This window comes from Manacus candei, unplaced genomic scaffold (assembly GCF_025592945.1).
Source record: "Manacus candei isolate 608988 ecotype Guabito, Panama unplaced genomic scaffold, ASM2559294v1 h1tg000043l, whole genome shotgun sequence".
Classification (NCBI taxonomy): domain Eukaryota; kingdom Metazoa; phylum Chordata; class Aves; order Passeriformes; family Pipridae; genus Manacus; species Manacus candei.
In genome coordinates, this window is record NW_026138091.1 from 15,767,894 (window position 1) to 15,781,643 (window position 13,750).

Here is a 13,750-nt window from a genome sequence, read left to right on the forward strand (position 1 = left end):
CCCTAGCGGTTTTCCCCGTCTGGGGAGCGGCAACCATCCCTCCTGCCCGCGGGCTAGGGGCGCCTGATCGAGAGGGATGGGGGAAAGGAAGAAGGGGAGACGGAGGGAGGGAAGAAGGCGCCCCCTTCCTCCTTTTCCCCGCCGCGCACCCGGGCTCCTGGGATGTGGTGAGTCACAAGCAGGTCAGGACCGCGCCGGAGGGGCGGAGGGAGCGCGGGGACCGGCTGATTTACCGCTGGGAGCCGCCACGAGCGCGGCGGAGGCACCGGAGGGAAAGGCGCGCAGAGCCGCCCCGCAGCCCAGGTGCCGTGCGGGACAGAAGGACGCCCCTGCCCGCCGGGGCGCGCCCCCAGGTAGCGCGGGGCCGGGGGGAGGGTGAGTCTGCGAGGCGGAGGGGAGCGGCAGAGCAGCGCGGGGCTGCGGAGGTGCGCCGGGCTGCGCCCCGCTCTGCCCCGCCCGCCCGGGCTGGGCCGGCTGCCGGTCGAGGACTGCGGAGCCAGCCCAGCCCAGCCCAGCCCAGCCCGCCGGGGAGCAGCGCTCGCCCCTCCGGCGGCGGTGCCGGCGCGCAGCCCGCTCCGCTCTGCTCCGGTAAGGACCGGCAGCCGCGGGGAGGACGGGGCGAGCAGGGCGACGCGGGGAGCGAGATGAGCCGGGAGCGGGGGAAGGACGGGCACGGTGCTATGTTGTGCCCCGCCCGGGAACTTCGCGGGAGCGCGGCGGCGCCCGCGGCCGCCCGTGCTGCCCTGCCCGGGGCAGGCGGGCTCCGCGCCGGGCCGGGCTCCGCGGGGCAGGTAAGCGCCGTGCGGGGCTGCGGCGCCGGCTCGCCCCTGCCCGGCCGCGCTCCGCGGGGCGCTCGCACCCGGGGACGCCCGCGACGTCGCTGCCGCGGGCAGGGCAGGGCAGGGCGGGCAGCGCTTCCCGGGCTGCGCTCCGCGGGTAGAGCGGGCAGCGGTTCCCGGGATGCCGTCCGCAGCGGCCCCTTGGCCGCGGGCTGAGCCGCTGCCCTCCTCGCCCCTCCCCGCTTCGCGGGCCGGGGCTTGCGGCGGAGCAGCGTCCGGCAGCGCAGCCTGGAAGTTCCAGCTCGGTGGCCCTAAGGTGTGGGTTTGTGGTGGCCGGTCCGGCCGTCTTCCGTGAGGCGCAGGTCTCGGGGTGAGCCTGCAGGATTCCCCAAGCTAGGCATGTGTACTTTATGGTTGTGTGGCGTTCACAGTCTTCCACGCGATTGGGCTGGTTTTTTTCCTTTTTCTTTTTTTTTTTTTCATTTTTTAAAGCAGAATTTGCTGCAAATGATAAACAATTTGCTCCATACAATGGCATTCCACCACGGTTTCCATGTAAGCATTAAATTAGATGGTCTTTGTTTTTATAAATACTGAATGCACTCCTTAGAAATTAAGTTTTGCACATACATCTTAAAATAGGGATTAATAATCAAGTAGCAGTGTTGTTTAGCAAACTGTGCATGTGTAATCCGCAGGGGGTTATTCAAGCTGCAGTGCATGCTTTTCCCTAAGAACCTGTGCCTTGTGTGGTAGTTCATTTGCTTTCATCCTACAGGTGCTTTTTACATTATCCGACATCAAAAAAGAGGACAGTGTCTCTTTTTTATTGTGTCTTTTTCTTTTTTTTTTCTTTTTTTTTTTTTTTGAGATCTGAGAGGTTCGGATTCATAATCATGCAAGATAAAGTGTCTCACATGTTTCTCAGAGAGCTGGTTAAATGTTTATAGATCATACACTGTGAGAGCAAAAACCTAGCCTTTGGCAGGAGCTGCATGTTGAAAACAAAGTAACTTAGAGAATGACTGTATTGCTTGTTCTTTGTGCCCTTATCCTTCTTCAGCACTGTATGATTCTTCTTCTAACTGTCTTCTAATACAAACTGAATCATTTGGAAAATGGAATATTTTGTAAAAGATTCATTTCTTTATTTGTAGAAAAGAGACTCAACTTCTGTGCCTTTTTGGTGGAGAGGGAATGAATTGGCTTTATTATCATGTAAGGCTTTTCTTTTCTTTTTTTTTTTTTCTCTTCAAAGGGTAACCACTGCATAGGGGTTCTTTATTGGTAAACTAAATTGCACATGTTGTGGCTGGAGAGTGGTTTGTAGAGGTCGTTTGCTCTGGTGGAAATGGATGGGAGCTCACTGAGTCAGAGCAAGGCAGCCAGAAAGCCAAAATTCAGCAGAGGCTCAATGAAAGGCTTATGAATGCAAAACTGAGTGGCAAATGTTGTCCTCCCAGGACTGCCTTTCTCAAGCTGATTTTCCTGTATTTATGGTTTTCTGGTACCTCAGCTGATGATCTTTAGCCTCTTCCAGCTGGTCCAATGCAATTGAGGGGGTCAACCCACCTACTTTTATTCTTACATGATCTGCAAGTGCCTGCTCTGTATTTTTCATCTCAGATGAGAAATCCAAAGCCTGCTGCCTCCCAAATCTGGCTTCCAGAACTCCAGAGACTAACTGGCACAGCTGGCTGTAGAACAAGAGCAGCAAGCAGCCTTGCCTTCACCGCTGCAAAGGGAACCTGATGCCGGCAGCATGCCGTGCTGGGATAGCCAGAGAGCCAGAGCTGCAGCAGTGGAGTCCCAGAGCACTGGGTGATCTGCTTTGTACCGCGATTGCTTTGTGGTGGGGATGTGTCTAGACTTTCTTTGCTTTAGGCAGAAAGCAAGGAGAGGTTCTGCGTCTCCATCTGTGTTTGTGGAATATCTAGCATAAGGGAAATCCTGCTTGGGCTCTCTCAGTGCTACATACCGTTTCTTGAACAAGGAAGTGATAGGGTAGCTGAATAGTTTTCTCTGAAACTACAGAAACACAAAACTCAGTAGGAAGTTACAAGGATCGGTTTGGTGCAAAGGAGAAGGAATGGGTTGCAGTGTGTGAAAGGAAACTTCAAACACACCTTCCTAAGATTTTGGGTGGCAATGACACCTTCGTGGTGGGTGTCTGTGAAACCCTTGTGTCCAGGGTTTCCACCTCCCTATTGCTACCTCGTCTGGCCTTTGAGTTAGTGGCACAATTTCATATTTCATTAGGCTGTTACCCTTAGCAGAGCTATCAACCTGTGCATCTTGTCTGCTGTGGCCAGCAGATTTTTGCCTGTGATTTTTGCCTCCTATGCAAAGGTTGTATCTGGAAATTAAGCCCACGCAACATGCCACTGATGGTCATGCCATGTGGCCCTGAGCAGCATGCCATCGCCAAGGAGGCAGGGCCACAGCTCTGTGCAGGACTCTGTGGAGGGCACCTCTTTGCTACAGCCGAGTCAGGAAGGTTTCTGTTTTTCTCTTGAAAAATGTTGTGGGTTTTTTAGCAATGGTTTTAAAAATCTATATCTCATACATAGCAACTGATGCAAGCATGTTACCAGAAGCCATTTTTAAATCAGTTTTCTTACCCAGGGGAAATGTAGTATAGACAGGGCCTTCAGGAAACGAATAATTAGGTGACCTTTTTCCCCCCAGAATATCAGGTCTGTTTTATGTAGAGCTGTTTGAAGTCACACAAATTCTCATTACTCTCCAAATCTCTAACCTTGCCTTGTTGAAGATACCTTTTAGGAAATCAAATCAGTGTTTCAATCTAATTTCCAAAGGCATTCAAACACATGGTATGTGTGCTAACTTGTTTCCTCTAGCATTAACAAATCTAGCAAATTGCCAAGCTATTTGCCTTGAGGAAAACTATGATGTTGTACAAGAAGATAAAGTATTTTTTTCCTCCAATTTTAAACATTAGAAAAAGAAAGGAGAGGTAAAGTTAACAGACCAAATTAGTGTAGGATATAACTCCTTTGAAGGAAACAGTGTTCATGAGTAGATTGCATTGTTTTTTGATCTGTTCTGAGACTTTTCCATCACGCTGTGATCTTTTTCAGTCACTTGATGTGGCTGGATAGTGACTGAGTCCCCTTGGCTCAGATGGACTTTCCTTGAATAAGTTGCAACAGAGTATATGAAATATGAGAGTAGAAAATGGAAGTGGAGATAAAGAATTTGAGGAGTATATAACCCTCAAATTTTAAGGATTTGATAGTGCTTATATTTTAAGGAGAGGCTTTGTGCACGTAAACCAGGCACAGGGTGCATGCAGTGCAAACAGGGAAGCACTGGATGGCCTGAAACTCCTCTCCTCTGCCTTTCCCACCAGCGCACCAGTCTCCAGGGAGGCCAGTGCCACAGAACATTTAATTTTTCAAGTAGGTGTCAATAATAGAAGAGTTTTGTTTAATAAGCCAAAAGTACTTACACAACCTACTTTTTTTGTGCATCCTACAGCTCCATGATAGTCTCTTCTGCTTGTCCCAAGAAAATGAACATGCAATTGTCCTTTTGTTTGGAAGGCACCAGAAGGTTCTTGTATGAATTCATGATAAATTTGGTTGCAAATGCATGTGAAAGGAAAATTGCCAAATGCTTTCAGAAGATTTTCATTTTGCTCAAGTGTTCACACTGTGGCCATCACTATGGTATTTGATAGCAATCCATTTTGTTGTGTGCATTGCAGCTTTAACCTTTCTTTGAAGGGTCACACTGGCATATCTTTTTTTACTGTAGTCATGGAGAAACAACAATTTTTTATGTAAGTTGCTTTCCTCTACTGTATTTTCTTCATTTTGATGTTTATCCAACTAAACAATATCAGAATCTTTTTGACATGTATGGGTATCATTTTTGCGAAGGATCAGTGACCTAGCTTGATAAATTTAAAAATTCAGCAATAAACCTAAGTGTGTGACATTTATTGAAATTCATTCTTTGCCATGGAGCTACTTTCTTTCAAAAATATTGAGAATAGTAAGGGATTGCAGCTGCAATTTGATTAAATCTACAGTTGTTACCATTTGCCTTCTGAAAATTGATTCCCTCCCCTCCCTGTCCCCCAGCTTGACATGATTATTGATTAAAAACTCTGCATTGGCCTAAGCCAGCATATATTTGTTAGTGTTTGTGTGCTTCCCATGCAAGTTCGGACAGGCTTTCAACTGTGGAAGCCAACTCTATTCCTAAGCTATTGGAAATGGTAAGGTTCCTTAGCAATTGTTTTAAACTATATGATGACACATCTTTGAACCCCATTGTACGAAGGAAAAATACCTTCTGACTGGAGAGAGATTTCCTGTTTATGTGTGTGTTTGCTGGAATTAAGCCTTCCCCTGTGTGTTGGCCGAGTATTTTTTTGTAATCCAAAATGGCAACATGGCAAGTCACCTCCAGAGTTTATTTCTTGGACAGGATACAGGTCTTTTATTTTCAAAATAGCATGATTCTGGAGTTGATGATGAAACACAGGGGCCTCTCAGTTACACTTCTACAGGCAGACTCAGTTAATTGAGGTGGCACAGTTATAAAGACAGCTAGATTTAGGCAATAAGTAATTAATTTTTATTGACAATTTTATACAATGTAAGTTGTTCACTTCCTACACAGGAGAATTTTGGCTTCAGGCAGATTTTCTTTCAGCATAAGGATATGAAATTTGCCAAATGTATAATTTATTTTGTATAATGGCTAGATTCGTAGCTTTGATTGTGACTGAAGAGAGTCCCATAAAATTTTCTGCTTCTCTTCATAGAGCAAAGAGTGGCCAAACAGGTGGCCTCCAGGCAAGGGCCCAACTGCAGGAGGATGGCATGCAATACCTGAAGGGCTTTCAGCTGTGTAGGTATGGGCAGATGACCAAAAAATAAAGCATATATATTACTCCTACCTCTTGGTATCTGAGGTGTGTAGATTTGTGACCTTGCAGCTTGCCTCTGCACCCTACATGCCATAGCTGAACCCCCTTCAGAGGGGAGAGTTGATGTTATGAGACTTAGAAAGGCATTTTGCCTGTAAGCATTAACAGGGGTGGACCACCATGAATTTAGGCAGTAAAGTTACAGTTATTTATGAAATACAGTGTAATGGTTTCTGGCTTGCTTCAAATGATGCTCATTTTAAACAACTGTCTGGGACTGGGAGAAACCTGGACTAATGGACTGATTACACTGAGCATTTCTTAGGGCTGAGAGCCACATGGCCCCAGTGTGGGATCTCTACACCCAGGCCCAGCTTTGCCAGCTGTTGCCCCTGCCCACATCTGGCAGAACATGCCCTCAGCTGAATTCCAGTCCTTCTGTCGCCCACTGCAAAGGCTCAGACCTACAACACATGTGGGTCTTAGGCAACTGGTTTTTTTACCTCCTTTTGTGGTTGTGCTGCTTGTCTGGTAGGAACCCTGAGCAAGACTGTGGCCTCATGGTTACCTCTGGGAGTTTTTGCCACTGACTCTTCATGGACACTGCATTTAGCTCTGCCTTGGTGTGTGTTTGCAGAGTATTTGTTTAATGGATTTACTCTTCTTCAACTTCAATAAAAGGTTGATGTATCTTTTTACACCTAAAATTTAAGTCTTGCAGGAACTACTTATTTTGGTCTAAATTTTGTGGAAACAAATCCTTTCTGAGCATGTTTAATGAGGAGATGAAAACAGTTGCCACCTACAGTTAGAATTCCAAACTTACTTATTTTAGGACATAATATTTCTTTAGTTTCTTTGTTTATTTTTTAGTTTGTTTGCACTGGATGCTGAACCTCATGTTTCTTTTACTTTGTTTTGAAACTGTTCCAGCTAGTGTGGTTTTAAGCTTGATAGAGGTCTATTGTGCCATATGAATGCCTAGAGATATACATGACTTTTTATTGTTTTATCTTTAGCTTTATCGTGAATGAGTGCTTTTTGGATTGGTTGACCCAGACTAAATTAACAGAATTTCAGGACCATCAGAGGTATTTTTATTAAGGCATTGGGGTTTGCTTCTTTCCCACTACACACCAACATCATGGATGATCCCGTGAGGATAAAAGTAGCAAGTTTCCAAGTAAACCCAGTTTTTGAGAAAAGTCCCAAATCTGTGAGTTGTCCCAAAGCATGACTAGAAAAGAACAAACTGAAATAACTTCACAAGCTTCGTCTGTCTTAGGCATATGCTGGGGTAACTCAGGCTCGAATTTCACTCTATCTTTGAGACTGTTGCAGAGTCAAAATTGTGTTAGGATTTCTGTTATGGAAATTACAGATCCTTTTATTTGTTGTTATTATATATCCCTGTATCTGTTATAGCTATTATTATATCATTTTCATGTGTCTTCATGGCACGTGTCTTCTTATCCAAATATACCAGATTCTGTTAGTTAGGTCTGAGAAAGCAGGATAAAAGCAGAGAGAGGCAGCTTTGCTGAAGACAATGGAAGGTGTTGGTAGTTGAATTCATGTCAAAAGTTGATTAATTGTCCTTTCCGAATGTCATTGAAAATGTTAAATGAATTACTGGACTTACATTCAGTTTTCCTGTCTACTTCTAGAAAGTGGGTACTAATTTTAAATGTTATATATTACTGTCCTGTAAAACCTTTGCTTAAACTCTTTAGGTTTATTGCTTTTGCTCTTTGGATTAGAGGCCAATATATTTCCTGGGGGAAAATGTTTCTTGTTAATGCTCAGTATTTGATATCATTCTTACAAATACCCAAAACTGCAATAAAAAAAAATACAATTGCAATATTAATAATATTTTAAAGAGCAGGTAGAATGCAAACAGTATTGGGCTCCAGTGAAGCAGTGAGCCAATGTGGAGCTCCCTGGGTGATAAAGCATTTCTGCATCAGAGAAAATAATCCAAATTTCACCCTGAAAAGTCTATTTACCATCCATTCAAATGAGTGGAAAATACTGTTCATGTTTGAAGATGCAATTTAGCTTGCAGCATATGACTGAAAACTCTTTTAACTGTTGTTTAACTCTTCTGATGAAGGAAAACTTTAGCATCCACTTTACTGTTGCCTTCTCATAAGTGTTAAAGGGCAGAGTGCTGCATGAAAATGAGTTTTATCGTTCTTTGTATTTGCAGCACCTCCAAATAGTGAATGGAAGTGTTCCCTCAACCAAGATGTGGGTGCCTTTAGTTAAACTCAGGGTGTCCACATACAAGTAAATTCTCTCACCTTCACTGGAAACTATGCAAGTGTTGAGAACATGTAGGGGACTCAGATGTATACTGTCTTTATTTCTATGCTTTGCTTTGTTTTCTTCATTTCCTAGTATTTAGTGTTTATTAAGTATAATCTGAAATTCCCAAATGCTTATTTCTCCTGGTATTGCAAACACTGGCCTTACAAACGAATCAGCAGAGAACATGGCACGGTGGCAGCATTTTGCTGTGTCCTTTTGCCTTCTCAGAGGATTAAATAGCTCCTTGTCTGGGGATGTCCTCTCCTGTGATGTTTTCAAGATCTTGTCAGGTCTCCACCACGACTCATCAGTCAAATTTCCACAATGGGAAAATCCTATGGAATCTACCCATCATGGAAACCTTACTATGAGGTTTTGAATTATCCTATGAAATTTAATATTCATTCTGTTTGTGCTTCAGAACTGCAACATGTTAAAATGCCATTACATTTTATCTTCTATTAAATCTCATAGAATTCAGTTATTCTTTCTATCAGATTCTATTCGGTTTTTGTCCTTATTTTCCCAACCTTATGTATACAAAAGAGGTGGATTGCAAGGCATGTCCATTTGTGAGAAAAGGATGATTCTTTCTCCTGGTTATATTCAGAAAGACCTGACCAACAACAGGTATCTTTTTTTTCCCTGGATAACTATGGGAGGCTACATGAGAGGAGAAGCTCTGAATGCAGAATGTGCTAATAGAAGTTGAGAGAAATGGGAGCCAGACAGGAGGTGAAGGTAGAGTCAGCACAAGAGTGCATGAAATCACAGAAGTCATTAATGACCTTCTAATTGCAGAACTGAATCCTGTGTTTTTCCTGCAGGGCTTAAAAAGAGAAAATTCCCTACATGGTCATTACAAGGACTGTTTGCCAATTCTGTGGAGTTTTCTTTCCTTCTGAAAACATGTTTATGAAAATAAGTATGTGTTTGTTCTTCTTCAGATGTGAGCTGCCATGATAAAATCAGCTGAGGTAGAGCTCAGAGACAACTTTGCTGCTTCCTGAAAATTGCTGTGTGTTGTTTTTTGTTTGTTTGTTTTCAAATTGAGAAGTTTTCATATAACATGGCTTTGAAAGAACTCCTTTTATGCAAATGATACCACACTTCTTTTGTAAATGAAACACAAGCTGGGCCAACCTCTGCCTGCAGATAAGCAGGAATGGCTTTCAAAGTTCCCTTGACTGCAGTGGGAGAGCTCCCTGCTTATCTGAGGAGAGTAGCGCCCAAAATCCCTGCAGGGCACAAAAATAAGGTAACAACCAGTGAATTGTTTTCACAACACAAAAAGCCTTTCAGGAAGCAGCAAGGAGCAATAAGAGGTGGACAAAGAATCAGAAAATACCTCTTTCTGCTCTGGAAAAGAGAAATCTGAAGGTAGGTTATTTACCGAGACCTCCATCACATGCTATTAATAGGGGTAAAAGCCCATCAGTCAAATATTTGACTAGTCATGGTTTATAGGGATTTCAAAGATATGAAAAGATAATGCCTGCATCCATTAGCTAGTTACTTGGAAATGCAACGTGGGTTAATTTAGTCTTTTAAAGAGTAATGATTATCTTCATTAACAATATATAAGATTTTTAAAGATTTACTCTTCTGCACCTATCATCCCTGTTATGTCTTTTATATTTCAGTATTTACCCTGTATCATCTATTGCTCATTTTAAATGAGGTAATATTGAGATTCTGTCATTGCAACAGATCTTCTGCCTTTCAGGCTGTTTTAAGCACCCCCTTTTCTAGTCCTTAATCAGCTCAACTATCACAGGAATCGATGAGAATATTGTTTGCATAAAGACTGTGGAGTCAAGTCTTGAAAAAGGTGATGGCTTCATATAAGCTAAGATAGCTTATCCTGACAAAGCTTAAGTCTGAAACCAGGCTTTCCAGGGAAAGCTTAGATGTGTAAGAGTTCAAGTCTGTCCCATCATCACTCCAAACATCTGTATCTTGTTCAAATTTAAAATGCTCAAGTGAGTAATTATTAATCACAAGTAGTCCATTTTTTTGGCTGTACACAACATACATGGTGCTAATAAGCAATACAATATAACTTCAATAATTTTAGTAGGAGCAGGGATGTAAAAGAAAATGTTCTTGCAAAATGACAGTGATCTTACTCAGTGCCCAAAGTATTGAATTAAATCTCAACTACTTAGTAAAACCTCATGCTTGGGAGCATGAGGTACTTTGTTGTACTATAGTACATTGTTGTACTATAAAGTCCTAAATTAAAAACATACATTAACTGACATTTCCAATTTTACTGCTGCCATTTTATTTTCGTTTTGGATAAACAGACCAAGCTTAAAGTTATGGGTAAGATCCAGAGATGCTCCTTTGGCATCTAAAATGGGGTTTAGAGTGAGTTTAGGGCACAAGTCCAACAAAGGGATCCAGAAAGCTAACACTCACTGGCCGCAAAGCTCTCAGGTGCTTAGATTAACCAGTGTCTGTAGTTTGTGCTGAACATTCCCCAGATCACACTTGAGCTGGAGCTCCGAAGGAGAAGACATCACGTGGAGCAGTAAGAGGCTCTCAGTCCTAGCTGGATTACAGCTCCAGCTAAAGCTCCTTTGCAGTCCCCAGACAGGATGGAGCCAGGCACAAGTCCTGCTGCTCACAGGCAGCCTCCAGCACCATGCTTCATCCCCTCTCTTCCTCCCAGATTGCTTGGCTCCAAAGCATCAGGACAGCTTTGCCTAGGAGGACTCATGTCCACTGTCTGCATCTTTCCACAGGGACAGGAGGAGGAGGAAAGCAAGGAATGGCCATGGGGTGGGATGCTGGATCTCATGGCAAAAGGAAAGGAGAGTGCAGACAGGGACTGCAGGTACCTGGGAGTGAGCACAGGACAGAGAGCAGCACAGCCAAGCCCTCGTCCCAGATTTAGACCTGTGGCCAACCTGTTCATTCGGGGATGAAGACCACAGTTTTGAATCAACCCCTTTATGGCAGGCTCAGCCTTGGTGTACTATGCCTGTTAAACAACAGTGCTAAGCCTTTTGTGTTTTGAAGGTGTTTTGTAAGAATGAATTCATTTATCCTCATTTCACCCCTATGAGAAAGGTAAATACCCTCTGAAGTTTGGAAACAGCCTTTTGCTTATCTCACAGACTCCTTGAATCCAGCTCCAGATTCCCAAAGGAGGCATTCCAGGGTCTGAACAAGTCCAAAACCTGGTTCTGGGCTCAGTATAAATGAGAGCCCCTGAAGAGCAATAGTTGCACATTTAAGCTCCCCAGGTATCCCCAAAATGAGGGGAGAGGACAGGCTGAAAGAAAGTAATAAAGCAGCTGAAAAATCTTTTCAGAATCAAACAAAAAAATCCCATTAGCATGAAGAAACTCAGACTAATCAGCCATCCCTGAACTCCTTCTTCAAACTGTTGAGCTTTTCAGCATCTTCTGAAGGTCAGCACAATATTTCAAAATAAAAGCTATGGCTGACAGACCCTTGCTGAGGGACATCTGCCAAAAAAAAGTGAGCTGAAGCTGCTGCAGATCAGCCACTCTCCTGATTGCAGCTGTGACACTGTTGCCTCTGGTGAGAGCCAGGATGTCAGATAGGCTGGTCCCAGGCCATTTGGGGATTTATGAACACCAATACCGTAAAGTCCTTGGAAGGAGACCATGAATCACAGGTTTGCAGCAAGGCAGCAGTCATGCCAATGAGTCGTCATTAACTCAGTTTCTAAACTGAGTGAAAGTAGGGCATCAGTTAAAGTGCATTGCAGTAACATAAACTTGCGGTGACAAAAGCGAGGTCAGCATTAAAAAGAAAAGGTCATAACCTCCTAACCAAACACAGATGGGAAATGAACACTACCCTTGCCATTGTTCCTGTTTGATTATCAAAAAGCTGCTATGAAGCTAAGTAGACCATCAGGTTATTAGCTCTTGTATCAGATAAAGGATGTGTTCTGTTAAGCTAAGGCATAAATATAGACTTCATTGCTTTCACTAGCCCATTTACAAACCTAGCCAGTTCAGTTTTGTTTGTAGCTATTCTGAGTGCACCACATGTTTCACCTGGGGCAAAGACCACCAAGTTAGCTTTGCATAGAGGTGGTTTCTGTTTGGCAGGGCTGGTTTTCTCAAACACAGCATTACACAATCGTGGTTATATCTTGTGGAGCCAGCTTGGGCACAGAAGGATTGTGGTCTGCTTTCCAGCACTAAATATAATACATGTGGACAAATCACAGAATCAACCGAATGGACTGTGCCAGGCCAGAGCAGTTCAGCAGCCTCGCAAAAGCTCCTAGATACAAGGAGAGGCCTTGGAAGCAGCCGGAAGTCCTTTCTACAGTGCTGACAGAGGTCCACAAACAGAGATTTTTCCTAGTTTTTCCTTTTCCTGGATAAGCCACCCCCAGCAGACTGAAGTCTCATTCCAGCCCTTGGACCAACTCTCCAAATCTGGGGGCCTTAGCTCACTCATACAGATGTGCTGATCTCACTGGGACCCTGCATGGTTTGACCGTGACACCTCAGCTTGATGAGCTGTGTATCATGCACGGCTCAGCAACCTATTGGAAATCCTTGACCCCAGGTTTTGTCACTAATTTGCCTTGTGGCTCTTGGAGACGCATTGACTGAGAAGGGGCACACAGTGGCATGCTTTATGTTCACCCACCAAGCAGAAAGCCACTGCCTGACACCGTCCTGCCACCTCTTTCAGAGGAAAGAACAGAGCCAGCACGATTTATTTTGCTTGGTATCTAGGTATTCGTACCACACCTTGGAGGAATTCAGAGACTTGTTAGGTTTTAGTTACTGATGTTATGCTTATTAATTTTATATTTACTATGACATCAAAAGGAAACTTGATAGTTTGTGCTTGTAGATCCATTGGTATCGTTCTAATATAATATACCTTATCATCTATTTTGGTACAGTTGTCATATAATATACTTTATCATCCGTGTCTACTGACACATAGAACTTTTTTTTTTTTAAAAAGAGATTAATATTTGGCCATGAAGAGTTATTGTCTCAGGGACTCCTAAGAACCATTAGCACCAAATGACAATTAAACTGCAGAAAATGTCCTGCATCAAGATCATGCATAATTGCTGTTGGAACATTTAGAGCAAATCTGTATGCTGTCTTGGTTACTCATGAATATCTGCCTTTTAATCTTTTTCATTTTATGACCCATGCCATTCCTTTAATTATCACATATGGAAGACTGTTAGCTTTACAAGACCTGCTCCGCATTTCAATACAAGAATTCAGGTAGATACGTAACCATAAAACATAAAGTAGAAAATTGAAGTGCTGAGAATAGTTAAGGGAATTAAACTAAAACTGTACTTGCAGCCAGGTTTGCCAGCTTGGCTCGTTACGAAAGGAGGAACTACATTCCAAGGAAATTACACTGTCCCTCTTCTGTACAGACAACCACAAAATACTCAGACTCATGCAAAAAGTTGATCAACAGGATCGACTCAGAAATACAAGAAAGTTGCTTTCTCCTACTCTAAGGTTTTTTATCACATACACAAAAAAAAAGACTTACATCTTTACCTGAGGTTGTGTGACTTCCTCAGTCTACTTGAGCAATGTCTGCATTTATCTCAACTGACTAGAGTTGATAAAGGCCTTTACTTTGAATATGCAGTGAAAATACATGAGATGAATTAGTCTGTTCAAATATGTGAAAAATTGGGAGTAAAACCCAAGTATCTTCATATTCACTAACTTGAAACAGAAGACCAACATTGTGCTGTGTTATTAGTCCT

The 13,750-nt window shown here is 43.3% G+C and overlaps 1 protein-coding gene across 6 annotated transcripts in view; it reads left to right on the forward strand.

The window, feature by feature from the left end:
- The first annotated feature begins 255 nt into the window (after positions 1 to 255).
- The window catches only part of MET (MET proto-oncogene, receptor tyrosine kinase), a 92,570-nt gene continuing 79,075 nt past the window's right edge, over positions 256 to 13,750 (forward strand). For 2 of the 6 annotated variants that reach the window (XM_051795411.1, XM_051795410.1), the window contains exon 1: positions 483 to 588. Coding sequence is in view for 1 of the 6 variants with exons in the window: in XM_051795407.1 (XP_051651367.1) it covers positions 645 to 791 (147 nt within the window). In the remaining 5 variants the exon portion in view is untranslated. Of the gene's footprint in view, positions 354 to 482; positions 589 to 629; positions 792 to 13,750 lie in introns of those variants that run through there. The other 4 variants (XR_007905882.1, XM_051795407.1, XM_051795412.1 and 1 more) reach the window with 3 other exon arrangements.